The 23,681-nt window shown below is 38.5% G+C and overlaps 3 protein-coding genes and 1 long non-coding RNA gene across 9 annotated transcripts in view; all 4 read left to right on the top strand.

Annotated features, from left to right (window-relative positions):
• The window catches only part of LOC136260869 (probable ethanolamine kinase), a 31,254-nt gene extending 26,742 nt beyond the window's left edge, over positions 1-4,512 (top strand). Inside the window, exon 7 of the mRNA XM_066054771.1 lies at positions 4,326-4,512. Within this exon, the coding sequence (XP_065910843.1) occupies positions 4,326-4,404 (79 nt within the window). The 3' untranslated portion in view covers positions 4,405-4,512. The remainder of the gene's footprint in view (positions 1-4,325) is intronic.
• Positions 4,513-4,545: 33 nt separating this feature from the next.
• Positions 4,546-10,015, top strand: LOC136260865 (probable ethanolamine kinase). Of its 3 annotated transcripts, none has more exons than XR_010703703.1 (7): positions 4,546-5,246; positions 6,592-6,734; positions 6,880-6,963; positions 8,124-8,216; positions 8,286-8,472; positions 8,707-8,777; positions 8,991-9,057. XR_010703703.1 is itself a non-coding variant. In XM_066054761.1 (7 exons), the coding sequence occupies exons 1-7, from the start codon at positions 4,711-4,713 to the stop codon at positions 9,949-9,951; spliced, it is 1,089 nt and encodes a 362-aa protein (XP_065910833.1). In that variant the 5' UTR covers positions 4,546-4,710; the 3' UTR covers positions 9,952-10,015. The 3 variants fall into 3 exon arrangements, 2 of the variants coding, with proteins under 2 accessions (XP_065910833.1, XP_065910834.1); XM_066054761.1 differs by lacking the exon at positions 8,286-8,472 and adding an exon at positions 9,864-10,015 and having other exon boundaries at positions 8,991-9,064; XM_066054762.1 differs by lacking the exon at positions 8,286-8,472 and adding an exon at positions 9,864-10,015 and having other exon boundaries at positions 6,592-6,733; positions 6,885-6,963; positions 8,991-9,064.
• Positions 10,016-10,331: 316 nt separating this feature from the next.
• On the top strand, positions 10,332-16,034 carry LOC136260866 (probable ethanolamine kinase). 3 transcript variants are annotated; one of them, XM_066054763.1, is made up of 7 exons: positions 10,335-11,005; positions 11,939-12,081; positions 12,618-12,695; positions 13,699-13,791; positions 14,287-14,357; positions 15,639-15,712; positions 15,875-16,034. In XM_066054763.1, the coding sequence occupies exons 1-7, from the start codon at positions 10,470-10,472 to the stop codon at positions 15,960-15,962; spliced, it is 1,083 nt and encodes a 360-aa protein (XP_065910835.1). In that variant the 5' UTR covers positions 10,335-10,469; the 3' UTR covers positions 15,963-16,034. The 3 variants fall into 3 exon arrangements, 2 of the variants coding, with proteins under 2 accessions (XP_065910836.1, XP_065910835.1); XR_010703704.1 differs by lacking the exon at positions 15,875-16,034 and having other exon boundaries at positions 10,332-11,005; positions 13,849-14,357; XM_066054764.1 differs by lacking the exon at positions 12,618-12,695 and having other exon boundaries at positions 10,333-11,005.
• A 4,629-nt stretch (positions 16,035-20,663) lies between these two features.
• On the top strand, positions 20,664-23,456 carry LOC136260875 (uncharacterized). 2 transcript variants are annotated; one of them, XR_010703714.1, is made up of 4 exons: positions 20,664-21,899; positions 21,990-22,087; positions 22,295-22,368; positions 23,293-23,456. It is a non-coding gene; the product is annotated as an uncharacterized lncRNA (long non-coding RNA). The 2 variants fall into 2 exon arrangements; XR_010703713.1 differs by having other exon boundaries at positions 20,677-22,087; positions 23,293-23,455.
• Positions 23,457-23,681: the final 225 nt, after the last annotated feature.

Genomic DNA, 23,681 nt, shown 5'->3' on the forward strand with positions numbered 1-23,681 from the left:
TGAGCATCTCGATGGCTGGCTTGAGTATCTTCGTGAATACTCTCGGGGCTGTGCACAAGCCGAAAGGGAGACAGTTGAACTGGTATGTCTTCTTCTCCATCTTGAAGAGGAGAAGATGTCGGAATTGGGAGGCTATTGGGACCATGAATAATGCATCTTTCAGTTCCAGTCGTCTCTCCTTAATAGAGCTTTGACTGTGTGCAGGCCCTCCATCTTGAAATGCTCTGATTTCACATGTCTGTTCAAGTACTTTAGGTTGATGACAGGTCTCTGACCCCCATCTTTCTTGGGCACTATGAACATGTTTGAGTAGAATCCCTCTACTGGAGTTGAGATCTGAGAGATGGCCTGTTTCTGCAGGAGAGACCGTATCTCCTCCTCCAATAATATAGTGTCCTCTGAGGACAGGTGAGGGTTGGGGAGGGGAGCATTGGTTGGGGACAGACATGAGGGGGATGTGGTAGCCTTCCATCACTGTCTGAATCACCCATGTCTCCTGCGTTAGGGCCTTCCAGTTCAGACTGAATAGACTGATTCTGCCTGCAAATGTCTGACTGGTAGTGGTGTGCGATATCATGATTTTTATTTCGATACGATATCGATACGATATTGAGGTAAATATCAAAATTTCGATACGATTTTCGATAATTTTTAATTGTGTGGGTGGTGTAATTGCGTGGGCGGCCCATATTTATAAGTATGCTTGAAATACAATTTACTCACTAAAACTATTGCATAAAACTAATAAGCCTAGAAAACTGGTAGACAAGTTTCTAAAGTGGCTAGATAGTACAGAACCAACCTTCATTTCTAGCGTGATTGTACAATCACACACTAATGCTGTAGATTTATCGAAATATTCTTCGATATTTCGATAATTATTGCAAAATATTACCTTTTCGATAAATATCAAAATCTGCTAATGCAGTATCGAAAATTGATATGATAACGATATTGACAAAATTGTTGCGAAATCGATATTTTTTCGATATATCGCACATCACTACTGACTGGACTGACAAATGGTCTCTGCCATTGGGATTATACCCCTCTGAGTCAACTGGGTCCAAGGTGGATTGTCCAGAATTAGGTAGAGGTGCACTATGGGAAGGCCCAACACAGAGTATTGAGTGGGCTCTGCCACTGAACAGGTTGGTGTCTTCTGAGAGTGTAATGGTGTGGTCTCTGACACCTGTTGATTGGTGGGTGATAGATCTGAGGCCTGTGGTATGTTCTCTGATACCCTTTGGTTGGCTGTGCACTCTGGCACCTGTAAGGTCACTAGTGGTTGATTTATCACCCTGGCTTCCTTGGTATTGGGCCCTAGACAACTGCTCTGGGTGTCGTTTATGACCCTTTGATGAACCCCTTGAACGTTCATACTTTTTAATGCACTTATTGGCTTTTTCAAATAGCATACAGATATTAAGTTCATTTGCTAGTCTTTTTGAAGTTCCTCTGACCCCTGCCCCTGCTGCTGCCACCTCCCCGGGACTGTGGAGGGTGGCTCCTCCGAAAAGACTGTTGTTGTCCATGAGCATATGAAGTGGATTGCTTCAGGTTTCTCAGTGCCTCCATATGGTCTTTCATCCTTTGCTGGAAGGAGGAACCAAATAGGAAGGGGGCAGCATCATTGAAGGTAGATTCGTCCTGCACCAGGGTGGATAGCTCTTTGTTGAGACATTGAGAGGCTCTGCGACGTCTCTCGGAGGATAGGTGGGCTGATGCATTGCCAACGAGTTTTAAAGCTTGTTGGGCAGATTCTGCTGCCTCTTTTGGGTTAAGAGTCCCTGCTCTAGCTGATTCCAGCATGTTCACTAGGGGAATGGCAGCATCTAATACATATCCCTGTAGACCTGCTAGGCCCTTGTCAGCTGTCTTTGCTGCTGGTGTCATCCTTGACTGGATAGTGGAGTCCAGTTTAGGTACCTTTGTAAATGGAGTGTCAGGGATGGGCTGCTTTCTTTTGAGGCTTTTCCTCTTCTTGGGCAGCAGTTTGTGGGAGAAGGCGTCTTTGACGATATTAGCAGTGGTGGATGATATTCTGCGAAGGTCGCCCTCTGGCGAGTCTGAGTCACTAGGTTCCCAGTAGACTATTTCGTCGTAATCAGGAACTTCGTCTTCCCTTTCTCCCCAGTCTGACGACCCGGTGCTGGCTGGATGGTTGGATTCAATAGGTGTGATTCCAGGTGGTTGGATTCCTGTTGGGGCTCTGCCCCGTCAGCCCTGTCCCGGTTATTGTAGGAGCTCTGCTCCTGGAGTTGCGTCGTAGCGGCTGGGAGGCTCTGCTCCACTGTACTGGGCGATGGCGGGGGAAGGCTCTGCTCCATGGTGTGGGATGATGCGGTGGGGAGTCTCTGCCCCGGCACTGCCGAATCTTTGGCTTTGTCCTCCATAGCGTCGACTCTTGAAGTAATTCTTCCCAGTTCGTCATACAGTTGAGAGTGGCTTGTCTTGATTTCTCCACGTAGAGACTCGAGCAAGGACGCTAGTTGCGAAGATTCATGCTCGGATCCACGGGAGTGACTTCGTTTGTGATGGCGTCGGTGCTTCTTGTGGTGCCGGCGATGAGAGGGAGAGTCACTTGAAGACATGATAGGACGATCCTACTACTCACTGGGTGAAGCAAGAAAAATGGCCGATGGGTGTGAGCACGTGGCAGTACTTATATGGCAATTGTGTTGACGTCACTTCCGTTTTTATTGATCCTACGAAAACTTGCTGAAATAAGGAAAACTAGGCCAAACACGTTGATATGTGATCCGAGCATTCCGCAATGTAATTTCAACAACTGTGTTGTGTTAGCAATACAACTAATTGTGCTTGTTTGTTTTTACTACAGAACAACAACTGTCCTTGGGTGTGTGGTCTACAATAGAGCAATGTTTTATAAAAACACGCTGCCAAAAACCAGACTAGCAGATTACTGAATCCTTATAATTTCATCACAAGTGGCTAAACAACTAAAATATCTAGGTCCTGTGGAAGCGATTTTTTAAGTTACTGGTAGTATAGACATTTTATTGAAATTTTAGTAGTTTTTTCGAGTGAAACAAGCTCTTTGAAGGCTTGTATCTGAATCACTGGGGAGAAACATGCCAAAAACGCTTCCACAGGACCTAATAAATTTAATATACAGCATCACTATGCCCCAGAAAAGCCAATAGAGCCTACAGTTTTTGCTGTATTTGGCGGCGGAAAAGCATGGTAGTGACAGCTGGAATTGAGCGATGTACAGGCTGGCTTACTTGTGTTACTACAGACACTTTACAACAACTTGCAATTCAAATCCGTAAAGCGTAGTCCGTGAAAGCCATCTCGCTAGCTGGATTATCCACGAGTTCATTTAATAACACAATGCTACAAATACTTTGTATCCTTGCCTCTTGTACTCGTGCTGCACAGTAATTACAGCCTTAGCGCTCAGCAGGCTCTAGCTAACTATTATTTAATGGTGACGTGAGCATGCTTTTCGCTTTGGAAAATTGCAAGGATTAGGAAAGTGTCTGTACAACAAATTATAATGTTCCACCTGCCTCAAACTACACTGTAGCTACATAAAAACATTAAATACGAAGAGCTTCACCTTCATTTAAAACTTTTCACACTGCTAGACTGGTTTTATGGGCTTCTCAAAAAGTATCGATAGGCATTCAAAATTTTGCTCGTGACTATACCGTAACCTTAAAATGCACTGATTGTAATGGGGCCAAGCCACACATGTACACCCTAACTGATAGTCGTGATGCAAGGGGGTGTCACGTCGGCTCACGCTGTAGGTAGATCTGCAACCGCGGTCAAAGTCTTGACCGGGAAAAATTTCACCTTAACTCTTGACTTACAGCGTCGTCTTTGACCTGTGACTTGAGTGTTTCTTGTCGAACTTTTGACCTCCACTTATTTCTCTGTTTTCCTATATGCATCTGTGCTTGTAACATAGTATAATATTTTCTTAGTGCATGCTACCAGCAGCTGGGAGAAAAAAATCATTATAATTACGGAGAAATGCCTGTTGGAGCTTTAAAACATCTTCTTGGAGATCCTTACTTCTTGTAAGTTACGTATAATCCCATAAACTTGATAATAGCTACGTATAGTTTTCGATTGTGGGTTTCGAACCTTCCGTATCGTCTTGACCCACTATAAGAGCTATTTTGTGGCCTTGACCGTTGACTTAGAGTTTGACTGCGGTCACAGATCGACCTACAGCAAGAGCCTGAGTGACACCCCCTTGTGATGTTTTCTCACTCAGGGTTCAGCTCAACTTGTGTATGCTATAAGTGGTGACATTGTGAAAGTAACCATTGTTATTAATATTGTTGTAGATATGCTGAGCTAAGATTTGGAGAGTATCGCTCTAGAAGGGAAACATTTTTGTTGCTGAAGAAGCCATCAAAGAAATAGAAAATATTATTCTCTTCTAGTTGTGTTTTATGAAATGATATGTTTAATGTATTTATATTGTGGCTAGACCATTTACTTTGATAATATACCTCTGTACGTAGGCTCTAATACTATGGTACAGCACGTGACTTGCGCATATAATGGGGGGGGCACGCGTGTGTATTGTGTGCGTACCCAGTACCCTGCGAGGATTCTGTGGTACAGTGCCCTTTTGAATAGTCGTAAAGAGCGGTATTGTAACTACGCAACCTTTCGACTAAAACTGCTGCCGATCAAAGCTAGCACGTTACACTGCTTCGCAGGTTCATGGCCTTCGCTTCGTCCAAGTTTGCAGAGGTCGCTTACATACCACTTCGTATCGACGCTTCGCTCTACCAGTCTGGAATATTAGAGGTGTTGGAACTAGTCCGTCCACAATGGAAACACGATACGGTGAAATTCAAAGAGTTTAAAGGAGGTCTGACTAATCTAATCGTCGGCGTAAAATCTGGTGAAGAAGATATACTTCTTATCAGAGTATACGGTAGAAACACAGAGAAATTTATCAACAGAGAATCAGAGATAAAGAATCTGGTGTACCTCAACAAACACATAGGGACCCCACCAGTATATGCTCATTTTGATAATGGACTATGTTATGGATATGTGAAGGGTGCACCATTGGAACTGAATGACTTGTATGATAAAATGATGATGCGTAGAATAGCCAGAGAACTGGCAAGGATCCATGCTCTTCCCTTACCAGCAGAAGATACAAACAAGCCATTGTTGTATGATGTATTCTTTACTGGGTGGTTGAATGAACTACCTAAATCACTAGAAACTGAAGCCAGGACTGCAAGGTGTGTGTGTGTGTGTGTGTGTGTGTGTGTGTGTGTGTGTGTGTGTGTGTGTGTGTGTGTGTGTGTGTGTGTGTGTGTGTGTGTGTGTGTGTGTGTGTGTGTGTGTGTGTGTGTGTGTGTGTGTGTGTGTGTGTGTGTGTGTGTGTGTGTGTGTGTGTGTGTGTGTGTGTGTGTGTGTGTGTGTGTGTGTGTGTGTGTGTGTGTGTGTGTGTGTGTGTGTGTGTGTGTGTGTGTGTGTGTGTGTGTGTGTGTGTGTGTGTGTGTGTGTGCGTGCATATTGTACATGTGTTTGTTTGTGCACTGTTCTCCATTTGAGTTTAACAATTCTGTTGGGAAGTCAAGCTGACGAAGTGGTATCTGGTAAAATCTCAGTATAAAGTTTCATTATATCATACAGCACAGAAAAGGTGTGATGTACAATAACTGGCAACATCCTGTTATGAACTGATGACCATGAACTGATGACCAAAAATTGACAATTTGGCTAAAACTACCTCAATATGTCTATTTTGTGATAGCCAAGTCTATAAATGAGACAGGTTAACTGTTTAACTTTGAATCAGATAGTTTATTAGCTACTGGCGACAAGTTATAATTATTGACAATGTACTAATCGTATTATGCTAGTGTCTAGGGATGAGCATATTGATCCATACAAATTAGGTTTCGATTTTTAGCCAAGGCATGGTTCTCAGTCATGGTTCTCCCCCAGCAAAATAGAGAGGTAAAAGTTTCACTTCGCTACCAACATCAAAGTTATTTTATCTACATTCCTTTTACCATATCAAAAGAATTTTAAGCAAAATCTACTATTCTTTAGGGAAGACCCTGCAAGGTTAGTGCAAAATTGCCACAAATTGTTTCAGTTTTGCAATCTCCCATTTCCTCTATCTTACGAGTTACTGCTGCATTACACACAAAGCTCGATGGGTCTTTTCTTTTAAAAAAGTTAATAAACTTCCTAAGCTAGATTAGGTTCTGTACTGTTAAGACACTTTTCAGCTTGAAGAGTGACTTGTTACTGTTGGTGAGTCTACGTGTAAAGTGTGTTGTGTATTAAACAGCTTTTATCAACTACTTTATATTTTCAGTATGGATAATTTTTCATGCATCTGCCTGCACATAGTAGTTAGTAAAACTCCTTAAGAGTAGATAGCAGTTGACCGTACTGTACAAGGTGAAAGTGTGTATGCAAAGCAAAAACTAAACATAGCTACACGTTCATATCATGGTTACAGTACAGGGTATACCATGTGAAATTGAAAGTCACCTTCCAGGCTCTCTATTAATTGTTGATTTAGTGATCTCTTACTTATTGTCATTGTTAATATACAATGTTTTATAGGATGAAGAAGCTAATAGGGTCAGTGGAGGAGTTGAGGAGAGAATGTGATGAGTTAAAGAGTCACTTGGATCAACTCAATAGTCCCATAGTGTTCTGTCATAATGACCTCACCTATAGAAACATCATCTACTCTCATGATAAAGGTGTGAGTGTGCTAACAAATGGCACTCTTACAGTATAGCTAATTTTTTAGAGAAATTAATTATGTCTGAATAATATTGTATGTCTGTATACTAGGTGTTTGTGTGCGTAAATATAGTTGAGTTGTTCCTCTCTCATGCTATGTAGATTCTGTGACATTTATTGACTTGGAGTATGGGGGACCAAATTTTAGAGGATTCGATATCGCTGATTTATTCTGTGAATATGCTGGTAAGGAGAGTGTGAAGGCTGTTCTCCATTATAGGCACACACCCCTGTATTGTTGTCCAACTCATTGGTATCCTGCAACCTACACCAATAGTGGAATAGTTCACTATGGTGCACCTTTTAAATATTTTAGTGGCACAAGACAAAAATGGTATTAAATAAACATTGCTGGTGTATACCTGCAGTATTTGTTACTTACTGTGGCTACAATGTCATGAAGGTGAAACCACTCTGAACTCTGATAGTGGCTCATACAGAAACTTAGTGATGTTGGTTATGTGTTAATGTACCTCTTCAAGATCCGACAATGGTACAGAAAATGGCACAGGGGTTTGTGGTGTTGTAGTTCCAAGAGTTTTAGGAAATCCCCTATTTGAAATTTAGGTTTACAGTAGTGTGAAATTTTCAAATATAAATACCTATGGTTTACCAGTACCATGGAATTCCTGTATCACTTGAGTGTACAAGACACATCCTAGAAATAATGATTGTTTATAGGTCATTCCATTTTTGCCAGTGATTATCTGCCGCATTAAAAAGTTATTTTTATTTACATAACAATAACTGCAATGAAGTTATCAAACAACAAAGTGTAAACATTCAAAAACCAGCCCAAGTAAACAATGGAATCCCAACCATTTAAAAAGGTGTCTTTACACTCCAAAGAACTATTCTATACAGTTTTCAACTGTACTTGTCTCCATATGTATAACACTTTCTTTATTACCAAATAAATTGAAACAATACTTTTCAACTTGAAGAACAATCTAATTCAAGAAAGGTTACACTTTGTGCTATATATTACATAACAAACGCATATTAATCAGATCGGTTATTCCAGAAATGTGACCACTATGGATTCATCTTGTTATGAAATGCGTTTTAGCAAGGCTATATAGTTTATCCCTTGGGTGAGGTATGATGCAGTGGTTTACTTTACTAATTCATACATGAAATATAGCGATCTGTTGAGTGTTGAACCATTTAAGATGGTGGTGACACTGGTCTAAGTTTACACATACAAGTTGTCCTTTAAAATCATTTCAATCAAGAGTGGATAAACACCACAAGACGTCTTGTGATGCTTATCTGCCCTGACAAGATTCTTTTCCTGTCTACAATAACAGTGATCTATTATGTGTTGTATTGTCTGTACCTTACAGGAAGTGATGATGTTGACTTCAGCTTGTTCCCTAGTAGGGACTACCAGTTGGTGTGGCTACGTATGTACCTGGAGGAGGCTGCCCTTCTGAGAGGTGAGTCAACATTGTCAACTTTGTTGATGTGTGTGTGTATGTGTACGTGTGTATATGTGATCTTATTAGTGATAACATTGAGACACAGTAATCAGAAATGGTTTATGTCCTCTGGACTGGACCAGTGTGACCCCTAGCAGTTACGACTGAGTACTTTCAGTTCACATTTTCAATTCCACCATCACAAGCTCCTTCTTTTGTGATTGTCTCAAAGAATATGAAAGTCTGAAAGTTAATTTCACATGAAAGTTTACAGGTATCAACTTCACTACTGAGAAACTATACAATGTTTATGCCACAGTTTTGTGGGTACCCACTAGATATTTTTTACAGAAATACATCAGAGTCATTTTGTATGTCTTGAAAGTATTCTATAAAGCATTGTGGAGATACCCTGAAAGTTACAATGACCTCATTATAATCACACTGTGCTACACTTGTTGTATGAGCAACTTGTTAGTTAGTAGTTGTGGTTGTTATCTCTCTACAGGTGAGGAACCCAGTACAGTGACTGATGAAATGGTGGAAGATCTATTTGTGGAAGTGAACCAATTTACTCTGGTGTGTATGAGTGTGTGTGTGTGTAGTGTGTGCACGCACGTGCGTGTTTGCATGCGTGTGTGTGGTGCTAGCACTGTAGCTGAAAGCATTGTTTTGCTTTTTACTTTTCTTTGAAGTGTGTGTGTGTGTGCACATGTGCTACTTCATATTCCATTGAAATTGTATTATTTACATGTCAACGTCAAGTCACTACACATGTACATCTTCCTATAGGCATGTCACATGATCTGGGGAATATGGGGTTTAATACAAGCTCGTTATTCTCTGTTGGACTTTGACTATCTCGAGTGAGTAACACAACCAGTATTGACACACATAATCACCAGACAACTGTACCCTTTTATCTTTCAAATATTTACGCTTGGGGAACCATTGCATCCTCCTATGCAAGAGGGTGTGTCACTCCAATAACCACTGTGCTACACAGTAAAAGCGAAGAGTCAATGAACATTAAATGGTCAAACTCAAAAAGTGCTCTCCACATCATTATACAGTGCCTATTCCTACTGGAGTGACACCCTCTGGAAGTAGTACTACTCAGTATTGGCTTGTAGTCAGTGTTGTTATTTTGTTGAAGAGTCAGTTGGTGTAGAATACTGTTAACTACATCATTATAAATTCGAGTACCGTAATTTGCTTATTTTCAAGCAAAATAAAATTTTGTAAAAATATTTGTATGATTTACATGAATGACTGCTCTATTAGAATAGTTTTGTTGTGTAAAAGTTTTTGTGAAGAAATTTTCATACAAGTTTTGCTACGAAAATTATTTAACAACAAAAAGCAAATTACAGTCCAGTACTTTTATTGATAGTCAGACTTTGTGTCAAGTACCACATAACAACAAAAATTAGGAGCAAAACTAAGTACACCCAGCTGCAACTCACTTCCATATTCTACATTTAGTGTAGCAATACCAATAACCAATTAGCTACCAAGATTTGCATTACAAAGAAAAGAAGAAAAACATGAGTAGTCCACCAGTCCAGTTTGTGATTTTATGCAACCCGCCATATCAATATAGTCTGGTGTATCTACTCTACTAATACTACGTTAGACTATGATAGCTTCTTACTATTGTTGCAGGTATGCTGAGCTAAGAATTGGTGAATATCATGCCATACGGGAAGTCTGTTTGACATTGAGGAAAATAGCAAAGAGAAAATTCCGCTAAAAATGCAGTTACTATTGAATGTGTATGATCTGTAAATATTTTTATTAAAATGAACATTAAATAATTATTTGAAACACTCCTCTGCAGAATTTGCAACCACTTGTGTGACTCATCCTGAGACTACACTGTATACAATCAGTACATTAACACCAATAAGTGTTTTGCTTGATAAGCTCATATGTACCAGACTACCAGCTGCTCCTAAACCTAATTGCTGCTTGATGTGAGGTTCTGAAATCAAACATGTCATGACTAATTATCAGTACAGCTGTTCTTGGGGATATTGTTTCTTTCATCATAGGTATTACTGTGGTATGCTTTCATGCATCTCCAAATTTTCACTTAAAATTTGTCAGCATGCTTTCACTGTTTCATAACTGATGGGATACGCCTTTTCAATACGTTAGTTAATTCTTACGTCACTCGCCTGACCGGTTTGGTGTATCAAGTTGTGGCTGTAAAGCATGTAAAGCGAGCTGTGAAGTGTGGCTAACGGTATTTTAGGGTGGTGTTTCAAGATGTTGGATGAAGTACCAAGCGGTTTTGTCATACCACATGTATCGCTGTGTATTGACGCGTCGTGTTATCGGCCAGGTATACTGAAACTATTAGCGACAATCCGACCGGAATGGAAACACGATACAGTGAAGTTGAAAGAGTTTGAAGGAGGACTGACTAATTGTCTAGTCGGTGTAAAGTCTGGTGAAGAAGATATGCTACTTGTCAGAATATACGGTAGAAACACGGAGAAGTTTATCAACAGAGAATCAGAGATAAAGAATCTGGTATACCTCAACAAACACATAGGGACTCCACCAGTATATGCTCATTTTGATAATGGACTATGTTATGGATATGTGAAGGGTACACCATTGGAACTGAATGACTTGTATGATAAAATGATGATGCGTAGAATAGCCAGAGAGTTGGCAAGGATTCATGCTCTACCTTCACCAGATCAGGACCCAGAACACACAGTATTGTATGGTAGTTTCTTCTCTAGTTGGCTGACTGAGATACCAGAAAGCTTGGAGACTGACATCAGAACTAGAAGGTGTGTACATAGTACTGTTGTTATGAACATGTGCTGGAGTGTATATGTGCTACATTCCCAAATGTCCGTCACATACAGCATCCTAATAAGGCAGTAATGAAGGATCAGTAAATGGTCTACCGTAAGTCCTATAAAAATTCGGCATATTTTTAAATCAATAATTTTCATCTCGCCGAATTTCGGCCTATAATTAGATAGTAATCACCACTAATTTTAGTTGATCGACCACTCGTCACAGTATAATTGGTATCGTCGATATTAAGGCTAGACAACTCTGACGTTCTCACCACTATCAGCATCCATTGCAAAAATAGCAAACGTGCTGAATTTTTTATTAGAGGAAATTATTTCACTGTTAGAATAGAGGGGCCGAATTTTTAGAGAACTTCAGTAATATGTTACTATCACAAGATGTGGGAGAATTGATTTGATATAATGTTAGTTGTGACCAGATCTGTGAAAACCCGGCGCAATCCTAAATTTACAGATCTATTTACAGTATAAAGCAATGGGTAAAATACTTCATATTATGTAAAATTTTAAACACTTTGTTCTTAATGAAAAGGGGGCCTAACAACAAAACTGGGTATCATCTTATTTGAAACTGAAAATGCAGTCAGGATTTTGCAGATCCAGTCACATTTACTCTTGCAGTGGTCAGTGAAGTCATTTTTCCCTACTGGAGAGTGTTGATACATTATTTGTTATTTTGAGTTGGTGGATTATGTATTTGTAGTTTGTAATGATAAATATGCTATGAGATCAACTACTGTATTCTGAAAAGTGAATACATTGGAAATAGAAATAAGACGAGTAGACTGTATAGATCCGCTGGCCTAAGAACCTTTTGTCAGTTTAGAACACATTCGACATCTTACACTAACGTACTGTTATATTGTATGTATTGTGTTTGACAGCTTGTTGTCACTTTAGGATGAAGAAGCTGATAGGGTCAGTGGAGGAGTTGAGGAGAGAATGTGATGAGTTAAAGAGTCACTTGGATCAACTCAATAGTCCCATAGTGTTCTGTCATAATGACCTTACCTATAGAAACATCATCTACTCTCATGATAAAGGTGTGACCTTAACTAATGGGGTGGGCATAAGCTCTAGTGCTGTGAACCAGCTAGTATACAAAAAACCAGTTATTAACTGGTGTTGTCTAGGGTCAGCCAATTACCACTTTAAACCAGTTTTGCCCACCCACTTGGTAAACCATAATATAAATTACCCCTGTTGACATAGCAACATAACCTCAAACAGTAAATATGTAATAGCTGTTATTGTAAGACAGGATGTTGATGGTCACTTTGGTACCACCCTAAACCTTCCAGCAGGCTTTTGATATATCACTTTACTACACACCAGTTATTGCCAAGTATTGTTAGTGACAAAAATTTTGTAATCTGGTAATAATAGCAAGAGTAAATCTATTTGTTTGTGAATAGTGAGTCAATGAAGTTTGAGGTGAATGTTTGCAATTGAACTAAGACCAATTATCAAGTGATCTATTAATGGATGGGTACAATTAGCACTATAAGTGTTAGTGTATACCATGCTTGTACCACTTGTCTATGACCTTGTTTACTGGACCTTTTGTTTGATTCTTTAGTGACATTTATTGACTTGGAGTATGGGGGACCAAATTTTAGAGGATTTGACATTGCTGATTTTTTCTGTGAATTTGCTGGTAAGCGTGTATTCTAACCTTGTACAGACCAGAAGTAAAGAAGTTCTCATATTACACTAAATGCAAAGTAGCATACCATGTTTTCTTGGTTAAACGCCGTGGAATTTATCACCTTAGTAACAATCAATACAGCGACTATTCGAATTTGGCCACCACTTGACTCTAAAACAATATTGAAGCCCTTAATCCATTCATGTGTGGCTACTATTGAGGGTGTGGTGTTTAACCAAGCAAATACATTATATAAGAGACTGACAACATGGCTGGAAAGTCATTATGAAAACTCAAATTAGCTTGGTTAATATTAGAAAGAAATTTTGGGCTTTGACCTATGATATACCAAGCATTTAGAGTATTGTTTCTAGGAGCTCCTCCCACATCATACCCTGATTACCCATACACCCCAATACACATGCATATAAACTCTCATCCAATGGGGTTGTACCACCAAAGCAGTTGGCTATTGATACTACTAAAACACACACGACACCATAACGCACGACACCATACACTAACAGTAAAATTCACAGTATGCACGATAACTTGAGTGGCAGAGTGGGGGCTAGCATAATAATAATAAACTTAACAAAAAAATTCAGGACTGCTCAGCCCAAGTGGCCCTAGGAAAAACCTGATGGCTTTTTTTTTCTTTTTTTTTACCAACAGGGAAAAGCTCAAAATGCTCCACTCTGCATGTGTGCAAAATGATACAGATGTTCAGTGTATGCAAAATGTCAGAAGAGTCCAGCATCCAATCCACTTCATTGTAACAACTCATCTAAACACAGCTAAGGAAATTAGGGTGGGAGCCAACCTGTACTGAAAACGTGGCATAGATTGAATTAGTGCACACTATCCCAACTTTATATACCCACCCAGCGTCACGTCCCCACGTGACACAACTACATTACGTATTCCTGTGGGAGCTTATTTTCTGTCTAATTCACTGCGTTCAACCGCCAGAAAATACACATCTAATTATTATTGTTCATTTTCCATATAGGAAGTGATGATGTTGACTTCAGCTTGTTCCCTAGTAGGGACTACCAGTTGGTGTGGCTACGTATGTACCTGGAGGAGGCTGCCCTTCTGAGAGGTGAGTCAACGTTGTCAACTTTTTTGATGTGTGTGTGTGTACGTGTGATCTTACTAGTGATAACATTGAGACACAGTAATCAGAAATGGTTTATAGTCCTCTGGACTGGACCGGTGTGACCCCTAGCAGTTGTGACAGCACTAATAACTGGCGGGTTTATAGCGTATTGTGTATGTCACTCCATTTTGTAGTCTATCCATAGTACGACGGTGGACATACACATCAGTACGCATTAGCCATGCAGGCAACTGGAAACAAGTAACATCTTGTAGCACTAAATTATATTGTTGGTAGTGCTACAGTGTACTATGGTACTAGTGTAGTCTGTGTAGAGGAGGCAAGTAGCTTGTTGGTAATGTGCATGTTTCAGCTTTTTATTGTGGTGTTGTTGGCTCTAGCCTTGTTGAGTTAGTTAGTCTTGTTGGGTTAAGTAGTTAGGGGGTTAAGTAGTTAGGATGTTTTATTGCTACTGTTACTGCTCCTTTCTCCTAACAGGTGAGGACCCAAATACAGTGACTGATGAAATGGTAGAAGATCTGTTTGTGGAAGTGAACCAATTTACTCTGGTGTGTGTGTGTATGTGTGTGTGTGTCTGTGTGTGTGTGTGTGTGTGTATAGTGTGATGTTGTGCACTCTGACAAGTTATAATACATGACCTGCTGAGCTAAAACCCAACTAGATTGCATTTCTCAAACTTCTTTTGATTACTTCTTTGTTGTATAGAGGGGGAAAAATCAATAGGCTTTCATCCTTATCTGGTGGATACTCTCAGGGGTAGCGTAAGTGACCGATTATCGAACAAGGTTTATACTTTACTTCATAAATATCTCGAGGAAAGTAGTATCAACTTCGAATTTTCACCAGGAGGTAGCGCCTTTCTTGTAGAGAATACCTCACGTAAGTTTGAGCAATAGAATCCGATTAGTGTCCGTGTTATGAGTGGATTTTTGCATTCCGTAAAATATGAATTATCGAACGCCCATTAATTTGCGTTAATCAATTATCGAATGTTTTGCACCTTTTCTACTGTGGTGACTTCAGTGCACCCTACACACTCTTAACTATTATATCAACGTGTTATCTGAACTGTAACTGAAGTATAGTTTTGATACAAGCATGCACTTGTGAGTTACAACGGCAAATCGTTTAGTGTAAATGCGTACAGTGAAAAATCAGCACATTATGACCAATAACACAGTCTTATTATCCTTGTTTACAACAACCCCTTCTGTACAGTCTTCGTGGATACATCTTTTACTCAGGAAAACGACAAACAGTAAGCCCATTCCCGCCAACAAAGTCACGCTAGAGTTGTACTTCTTTCACGGCGATTCCTGTGTTCTTTTTCTTCATTTCTTCGTCAGTGGTGATGAGTATCAAGACTGCTGTGATGTCCACACATAAACTCTAAACGATGGAAAGCTCATTAAGAATAGGCTACACTATTGGAATTCTCCATATAAACACCTTACGAGTATGCGGAATAATATTGTAAACTTCCGAATACATCACGTGATTTTTATGTTCGATAATAGGTCACTTACGCTAACAGTGCTAGACAGCAGTAAGTGCTAAACAATCAATTTGTACTTTGACTTCCGATGGTAAATTGTGTGATTAAAGTCTAATTGTTCCACTATTAACTGAAGTTTAAATGTATGTAATTATTTTTATAGTACATTTTCCTATGTAATTATGTGATCTATTTTAAAAGCGGAATTGTGCCAACTGGTCGGGGGTTTGCTCAGTGGGTCACATATTATATTAGTATTGAACCCTTATTACTGTGTATTTTTAATCCATTGAAATATTAGTCACTACGGTTAATCATCTAAACCTTCCTATAGGCATGTCACATGATCTGGGGAATATGGGGTCTAATACAAACTCATTATTCTTTGTTGGACTTCGACTACCTTGAGTGAGTACAACAGTTTTATGTTGTGTTGTGTATGATTGTGGGAGAGCTTCACTGTTGAAGCCAGTGTAAATCACAATACCCACCTGATCATTGGGGGTGCTTGTTCATCCAGTAGATGTTATTTGTTACCTTTGTAACTACTGTGTTGGTTTGGTGTTGCAGGTATGCTGAGCTAAGAATTGGTGAATATCGGGCCAGGAGAGAAACCTGCTTGACTCTGAAGAAGATAGCCAAAAAAAAATTACGATAGAGAATCCAGATTGTGTGCATTTTTTTATTCATTTTTTTGTAATAAATTTTTAATGATCTTTACTTGCGTTGACTTTGTCTAACAGAAATAGTTTCTTTTTCAAGTACTTCAAGTACTTGTGCTGCTAAATAACTTGTCCAAAGCTCTTTGGTGAGCTGCCACAGGGACTGACCCATTTATAGTTCTACAGTGGAACCCCTCTAACACTAATCATTTGTAAAGCGATGTACTGTAATAGTGAATTTAGGTGATCTACCTTTGACCTATCAGTGTTAGTGTGGATAGCTGAACTATAAGTCCAGATGTTCTCCAGGTAAGTGTATACAACAGTGGAATCTCAAGTGTGAACTATGCAGTTAACTAAAGTGATTGTTCTATTAGAGTAGTTGAAAATTTCTCTTGGTGTTAAATACATTGTTTTAAACAGTTTTGGGATTTTAGTTAACTGAACACTAGGTGGTCCCCAGGGTATTGGATCTATTATGGAATACCTGTTCTATGTTCTTTGAATCGCCTGGTACGGTATGTACATGCATGTTGACTATTGTTTCATTACAGTTGAAGTGTTCTCAATGTCAATAACCACTTACGACCAGGAGCCAGCTCTTTATAGATCATCAGTCTACAAGAATTTCATGAAATGTTTAATATGAAAACATACAAGTCATCTAGGAATTGTCATTATAATGGTTGGCTTGTCAGGTGATTTCCTTTAAGCAGAACTACAGTAGCCTCTGTTGTGGTTAGTGTGAATACACACAGGATAAGCAATAGTAATGTGTACTGTAAACACTCTGATGTGACAAATTCTGAATTTGAATTTATGAATAAGCCATGTGTAGCTTTGGTGTGTGATACAATAGTATAACAATACAGAGTCTTGACATGATCATAATTACAAAACATAATAATTTTGATAAGTCTTGAAGAATGTGTACTCTAGTGCCTTCAAATCAAGACAATTTATTCCAAGATACTCTAGTGGAACAGTTCACTGTCTATGCAGTCTGATTGGCAGGCAATATATTAGGTGAATCAAATAGGTACTTTAGAGAACTGTTAATTATGAACAGCTGCTTTCTAGGTTATGTATTGTCAGGAGTTTATGTAGCAAGCACCGGATAAAACCAATGCATGTGGTGATACTCAAGTGAGTACTCATGCCTGTGTAGTATACTGCTTCTAGCCATATACGCGCACAAAGTATCTAGCTAACATAGTTACACAAGCAAATAATATAACACAAATAATGGTGGCCTACATGGTAGTGATTATAGTACTAGTAGTGATGATTCATGCCTTTGGACTGGCCTTCATTGAGTGTCTTTATCCAAATGTCAACTGTGACAAATTATCAGTCATACAAAGGACAGTCTCACTTGAAGTTTTGGAGTATCACTAGTATACATGGTTTGGTTGGTGTGGAATTTATCTGGTGAACTGTAGTTGTGTTTTGCCAAATAAGCCGGATCCTGACAATACATAGTCTAGAAAGTGTCTGTTCACAAATAACAGCTAGTTAGTAAACTAAATTTCCAATCCCTGTGTTTGTGTCCCAAATCCATTCTCCCTTCATGAGTGTAGATGTACTGATGTATCCGTTCTCAACACATCTCATCTAAGCTGCAAATGAATAAGGTGCAAATGAAGCATTTTGGATTGTTTGTGGTGGAAAGAGTAATTTGATCACTAATAGTTATTTAATAAATCCAAGTACATTATTTTAGGCTTAAAATTCGTTGAACGTTTAGATTATTCTTTCAATCTCAAAAAGCTGACTGGTTTCCGGAAACCGGTGAAACACCCTTAGAACTGTGCCTGGTGTTACAAGGTCATGGATCGGTGTAGATGAGGAGTGGTCACAGGAATGAACTCAGTTTTACAAATAATTGTTGATCTTTCTGTTGTTGCGACTTTGTCGGGCTGTAACTCAGAGTCCAAAAGTTCTTGGAATCTGAAACTTTGCCAGGGCAGTTAACAAACGGTTTTCACACATTTTATATCAATATTATAACAAAACAGTTCATGGGTACATGTCCCCACATATATTACCTACCTATTATATTACTTTGGGAGCTTGGTATGGTTGATTGCGCAGTTAATTCTCCCTCTGGTACAGTATCTCTTCATCACTACCATTCTCACAAGTACTATCAGTGCTATTCTCGAGTTCTAAATCACTTGTGTTGGAGCTTCATGTTGCTATCATCCTCTGCCAAGTCTTTTGTGCATGGACAAGATGACTCATGGGTGGAACATGTACTATTGAAGTAGTGATATTGGTAGAGAGTGTAGGACCAGGAATGCATGAATAGGGAATTTCACCATATGTAGCATTGATGATGACAAGGACAAAATAAAGTAGTACTCTACACTGTTAACGTAACTTCATCAACAATGACAAGTACAAATTCAGTAATGTACACCATTAACTTCATCGCTTGTATTGATGATGATAAAACGTTTATATGACACTCATTAAAGTTTTCCATGTTTAACTGTGAACTTATCACAGCACTCACTAATGTAGTCCTCATTCAGGCTTGCTAGCAACAGAGTGGTATTTATCACATTGTCTTGTTCATCACACAAACACACTCTATGATGTGATGAGATTATTGCTGACCACAACAAAGGCTGAGGTAATGACATTAGTTCTGTTTCAAGGTACTCACCTAAGCCAGCTAGTAAGGAAGTGTTGTCTGGATGTGTAGTCACATGACAGGTAGATACTTTTAATTTTCAGACTTGAGGTTTAATGTTTTCACACAAACATTTCATCATTTTCCTTTCTGTACTGTAGTCCCCAGCCAACATGTGGTCTCTTGGCTATGGAGATGATGAGTATACAAATAATATTATTTTACTCTAAATTATTGTTGTTTGGTATATCTACCTAGTATCTATATTAATTTTTGTGTGCTAGCTGGCCCTTTATATGTTAAAGGGATATTGTGAAATTCACACAAAGCATCACTGTCACTGTTTTGCAATTTATGGTTGTGAAATAATTTTGGGATTGAAACTGGTATTATACTGTTGCATTGTTCCTTTAAAAAGTACACCCTACTCTAGCTGAAAAAAAACCAAATTTTTTTGTGTACTTGTTTGGTACCTTTTTTGTAAAATAAAATTATGACTGGTGAACCTATGTATACCACATCAAAAGAAATGGCGTCGCGCCCCAGCTACCAATTATCGTCTGAAAGTGAAGTATCTATTACGCTTTGTTGTCAGCTATGTTCAGTTTCACAGCATTACGAATCAAGAACTGTTCGAAAAGTATCTCTGCAATCAAAGTAGCCAGTATGAAAAATCCAGACGATTTCCGTTACAAAGGGAAGAGAGCCATTACACGCTACTGCCAAATCGACACCTTTCACTGTCAGCAAAGATGAATGGGACACAAAGGAGGACACTGGTAAGTCCATGAAGAATGCATTGTACGTACTGCAGTATGCCAAAAGGCACCTCTCGGATGTCGAACAGTGAAAAATCAATCCTGTAGCCTTAGCCATTATCGAGTTACATTTGTCTGAAGGCATCAGTCAGTCTCAGTTAGTAGAAAATTCTGTTAAATAATTTTTTTAACATTCCATAGCAACTTGTTGGAAACATTTCGGGTCGGTTGTTTGGGCTTAGTTTTACACTGCCTAATCTTTGTCTGGGAAAAGTGAGGCTGATTTTTGGGTGATATTTTTTTCATGGGCCACGCCTACACCTTTTCTGTCCCTACTATACAGTGCTATTGTACTGTATGATAGTAGGCTATTCAACAGGTCACTGTGTACTATATTATCATTAGTAACAACACAATGCCACCTGCAGTTGCGTTAACCAGCCAAACTGTGTTTATAGTTTACTGTAAAGTAATATTATTGATGATGTGAAACAAATTTTCCAATGTTAAGATTATACTCTCTGTATAATGGTGTCCATTGATTCATGTTAAGATGAAGAAGCTGATAGGATCAGTGGAGGAGTTGAGAAGAGGATGTGATGAGTTAAAGAGTCACTTGGATCAACTCAATAGTCCGGTAGGACTGTGTCACAATGATGTACAGTACAGAAATATGATATACTAACTGGATGAAGGTACAGGCTGTTCTGTGTATGTTAATGTTGTAGTATAGCATAGAAGTTACTTCTTGCAACATAGCAACAATATGTGTTTGCTGCTGTTGGTTTTCATCTTGCTGTAAAGGGTAGTATACAGTACGACATGACACACATGATGAACAATATTGTAGAACATTTTCTTAGGTTGTGTGAAGTGCTAAGCTCAACTTCTGTAATAATTGTGGTAAGCAAAAACTTGTCGTTTTCATGCATTCTTCAAATTCATCAATGTTATCTGTTGTAACAAAGCAGCAGCAAAGAAATGGATACCCAAAGTGCTAGCTTTTCATGTTGAATAGTTTTGGAGTTATAGTGCTAGACAGTTGGAATAGTAAGAAATTGAATGAGACTTGCAAATTTGACTTGCACAGCAACAATATAAATTATGGCAAATGTATTAAAGGTGCTTAACTCACAACTGACTTGGCTCAATCTGTACATTATGACCTACATTCCTCCATGTGCACACCCACTTTGTTTGAGTAACAAAAATAGTAGTTTTAAAATAGTATTTTTGTTACAAATGTATATTGTACTTCACATAGGAAGATCAAAGTGCCGGCAATTACTGTACTTTCCATTCATAACAACAATTAGTTACATAACTGTGTTGTAGTTATACAGATAATCAGCACGTGTAACATTGTAAGTTGTCAAAACCTAGGCCAAACTAATCCTATCTACCAGTAATAGATTAAATGCCACAATGTTGACTATTCTACCCACTCGATGCTTAAAAATGCCGAGATCAATTGTGGCACCATTTAAGTGGCTACTATTAAAGGTGCGGCGTTTAATCAGTATATGAACATGTAGTGATAGTCTGATAGGTATCTTGAGGCTATTACAGCACTTGGCTTTACCTTGTGCTGTATTAGCCTCTCGAATACACCCCTTGTGCAGTATTTTCCTTCCCATACACATGTATGGTGGTGTTTTAACTATATCATACAAGGACTATATATTTTTTTACAGGTAAAACCAAATGCTTGATTTGTTCTTAAAGCTATAATTAAAAATTCTGCAGTCACAGACTTCTGTTACCGTGTTAATAATTATAATATTGCTATCCCAAAAAGGACTTGCAAGAAGGGTAGAAGTGGTCAGTCTGCAAACCCAGTTATTTATATATAGAAACTGTTCCCTTCCTCTACATGTTACCATACTATAATTTATTGAATATAGATTTCAGAGTTTACATCATAGTTTGTTGTAACAGTCTTGTCATGTTGATGTTTGTACTGTCTGGGAAGTTAAGCCACTATATTAATAATTGTGTAAATGTTTTTCTGTCCTGTTGTATGGGAATACTCTGAATACTAGTTAAAGCACCACCACAAGTGCTATATGGGAAAATAGCACGTGGCCATGCCAGAGTGCTCTTTTCCCAAAGTGCATGAGTGTGGTGGTGCTTTAACCGGTTTAAAGTGTTTTCTGGTTGTCTTTGTTCAGAGAATTCATTTAGTAGACTTGAACTGCATCGGTTTTCACCCATCAGACAATGAGTAAGTGTCAATATAGTGCGAGTTTAGTCATAAAACAAACAAATAGCATTGTTTTGGCCACTTCTGACCATTTAAAATGTTACTCACATGGTCAACAGTGCTATATTTTCCTTTCAGTGTTGTATGAATATAATAGCACTCTTATTTGTTTGATCTTGAAGTTTGCCCTTAATAGAGAATACATCAGATGGTATATAATAGTGACACTTCGTTTTATTGGCCTGTTTTTCTCTTTAGACACATTAACTCTTGTTGACTTTGAATTAACTTTAGAGGATTTGACTTGGGGGTGATTTCTTTTGTGGATTATCTGGTACATGTGTGTGTAGTGTGTGTGGGTGTGCGTGCATGTGTGTGTGTGTGTGTGTGTTTAGTGTGACTATAATTTGACCACTTTGTGCAGGTTTAAACAATGCTGATTTCAACATGTCCACTGTAGTGGGCTACCAGCTGACATGGCTACGTATAAACTGTACCTTGAAGAATCAGCTATCCTCCGAGGTCAGTAGTATTGTGGAATCATGGTATGTATAGTATGTGTACTTTTGACTTAATGGGTAGTATATACCCCAACAAATCCTATTAACATGGTATCTCAAAGCTTTTGCTGCATAACTGTAATTTATGACAGTAGTTCAGTTGGAATGTATTACCATGTTAGTGATATTGATCACTATACTGAGCACTTGTATGCAACATCTTATACAGGCCTCCTACCTTAGCTGGGGTATATGTGGACTCATTCAAGCTGGATCATCTCAGATAGATTTTGACTATCTCATGTGAGTATGCTAAAAGGCTGAGCTGTAAAAGGGTGTGTTTTAAATTAATAGTTCACAATATTGCAAAAAGTACACATAATGCCGTACAAGCAGAAATTTTTGTGTCAAATTAAAATTGGTGATTTGGCGGACTCTTCCAAATTAAAATCTTGCCATATTTTATTAGTGATGACAATATGGAGAGACAGCCTTAAGAACAACAGTTGTAACTGCTCAAGAACAAACAGGTACACTTTCAAATGAATCATCCATGGAATTAAGAGATTTTGTCAATACTTTAGTTACCATGCCTACTAACCCGATGATAATGGAGATGGTTACTCAATGAATTCTACGATTGTTTGTAATATCACAGATTACTCTCACTGGAAAGCCCACAACAAATATCGTACACAAAGAACTTTTTTTCCTTTTTGGATGGTCACTGGCTATATATTGGATAAATCTCCCATTGTTAGCTATCTATGGTTTCACACGAAAGACTCTCTCTGGCAACGTCTGCATTTTTGTAGACAAAGAGGAACTACCTCTTGGGACTCCACTTTGTTTCATCAAATTAAACTCTTGCCAAATACAAATTATTCCAAACCAAATATTCTGCTTACAGGTATATAGTATTAGAGGTGGTGGATAAGAGATGGCTGCAGTGATATAACATATTGCTGCCTAAATCAACCCTCTTTGCAACTGACCTCTCATTCTTCCAGGCTACACAGTAAAAGTGGTGAACGTCACTACTAAAGGAGTGACTAGTTTGAGTATTGTGGTAGAAATTAGTAGAGAAATTCACTCTAATGTTTTGCCATGTACTCTGTAGGTTAGGTACCAGATGCATATAGCTAAGAAAGTAATTAACTAGTTTGTGACCTCAATTTTGTGAGTGTGTGTGCTAACCATGTATACATCTTCTCTTGTTTTCTACAGATGTGCTGAACTAAGAATTGGTGAGTATCGTAATGGTAAGATGATGTTTATGACGAATCCTGCAAGGAAGAGTTTAAGATGAACTATACACTTTGTTGTATTGCAATACTTACACATATGTATTGACTATAACATTAAATCATATTTTATTTATTATAATTTCAATTATTGTAAATATGGCATCACCAAGGAAATGCATGAAATGGTATACAAACAAAATTACCTATGGTGGAACCTCAGTTATCCAGACCCCTTGGGACCAGGGGTGGTCCATAAGTTTGAAAAGTCCGTGTCTCTGAAACTGTGTATAAATAGCATGAAGAACATAATATTAGTTTAAAATTTCAGTATTATCAACTACCCTAATAGAACAGTCACCACCCTAATAG

Source organism: Dysidea avara, chromosome 7 (assembly GCF_963678975.1).
Source record: "Dysidea avara chromosome 7, odDysAvar1.4, whole genome shotgun sequence".
NCBI classification, from domain to species: Eukaryota; Metazoa; Porifera; class Demospongiae; order Dictyoceratida; family Dysideidae; genus Dysidea; species Dysidea avara.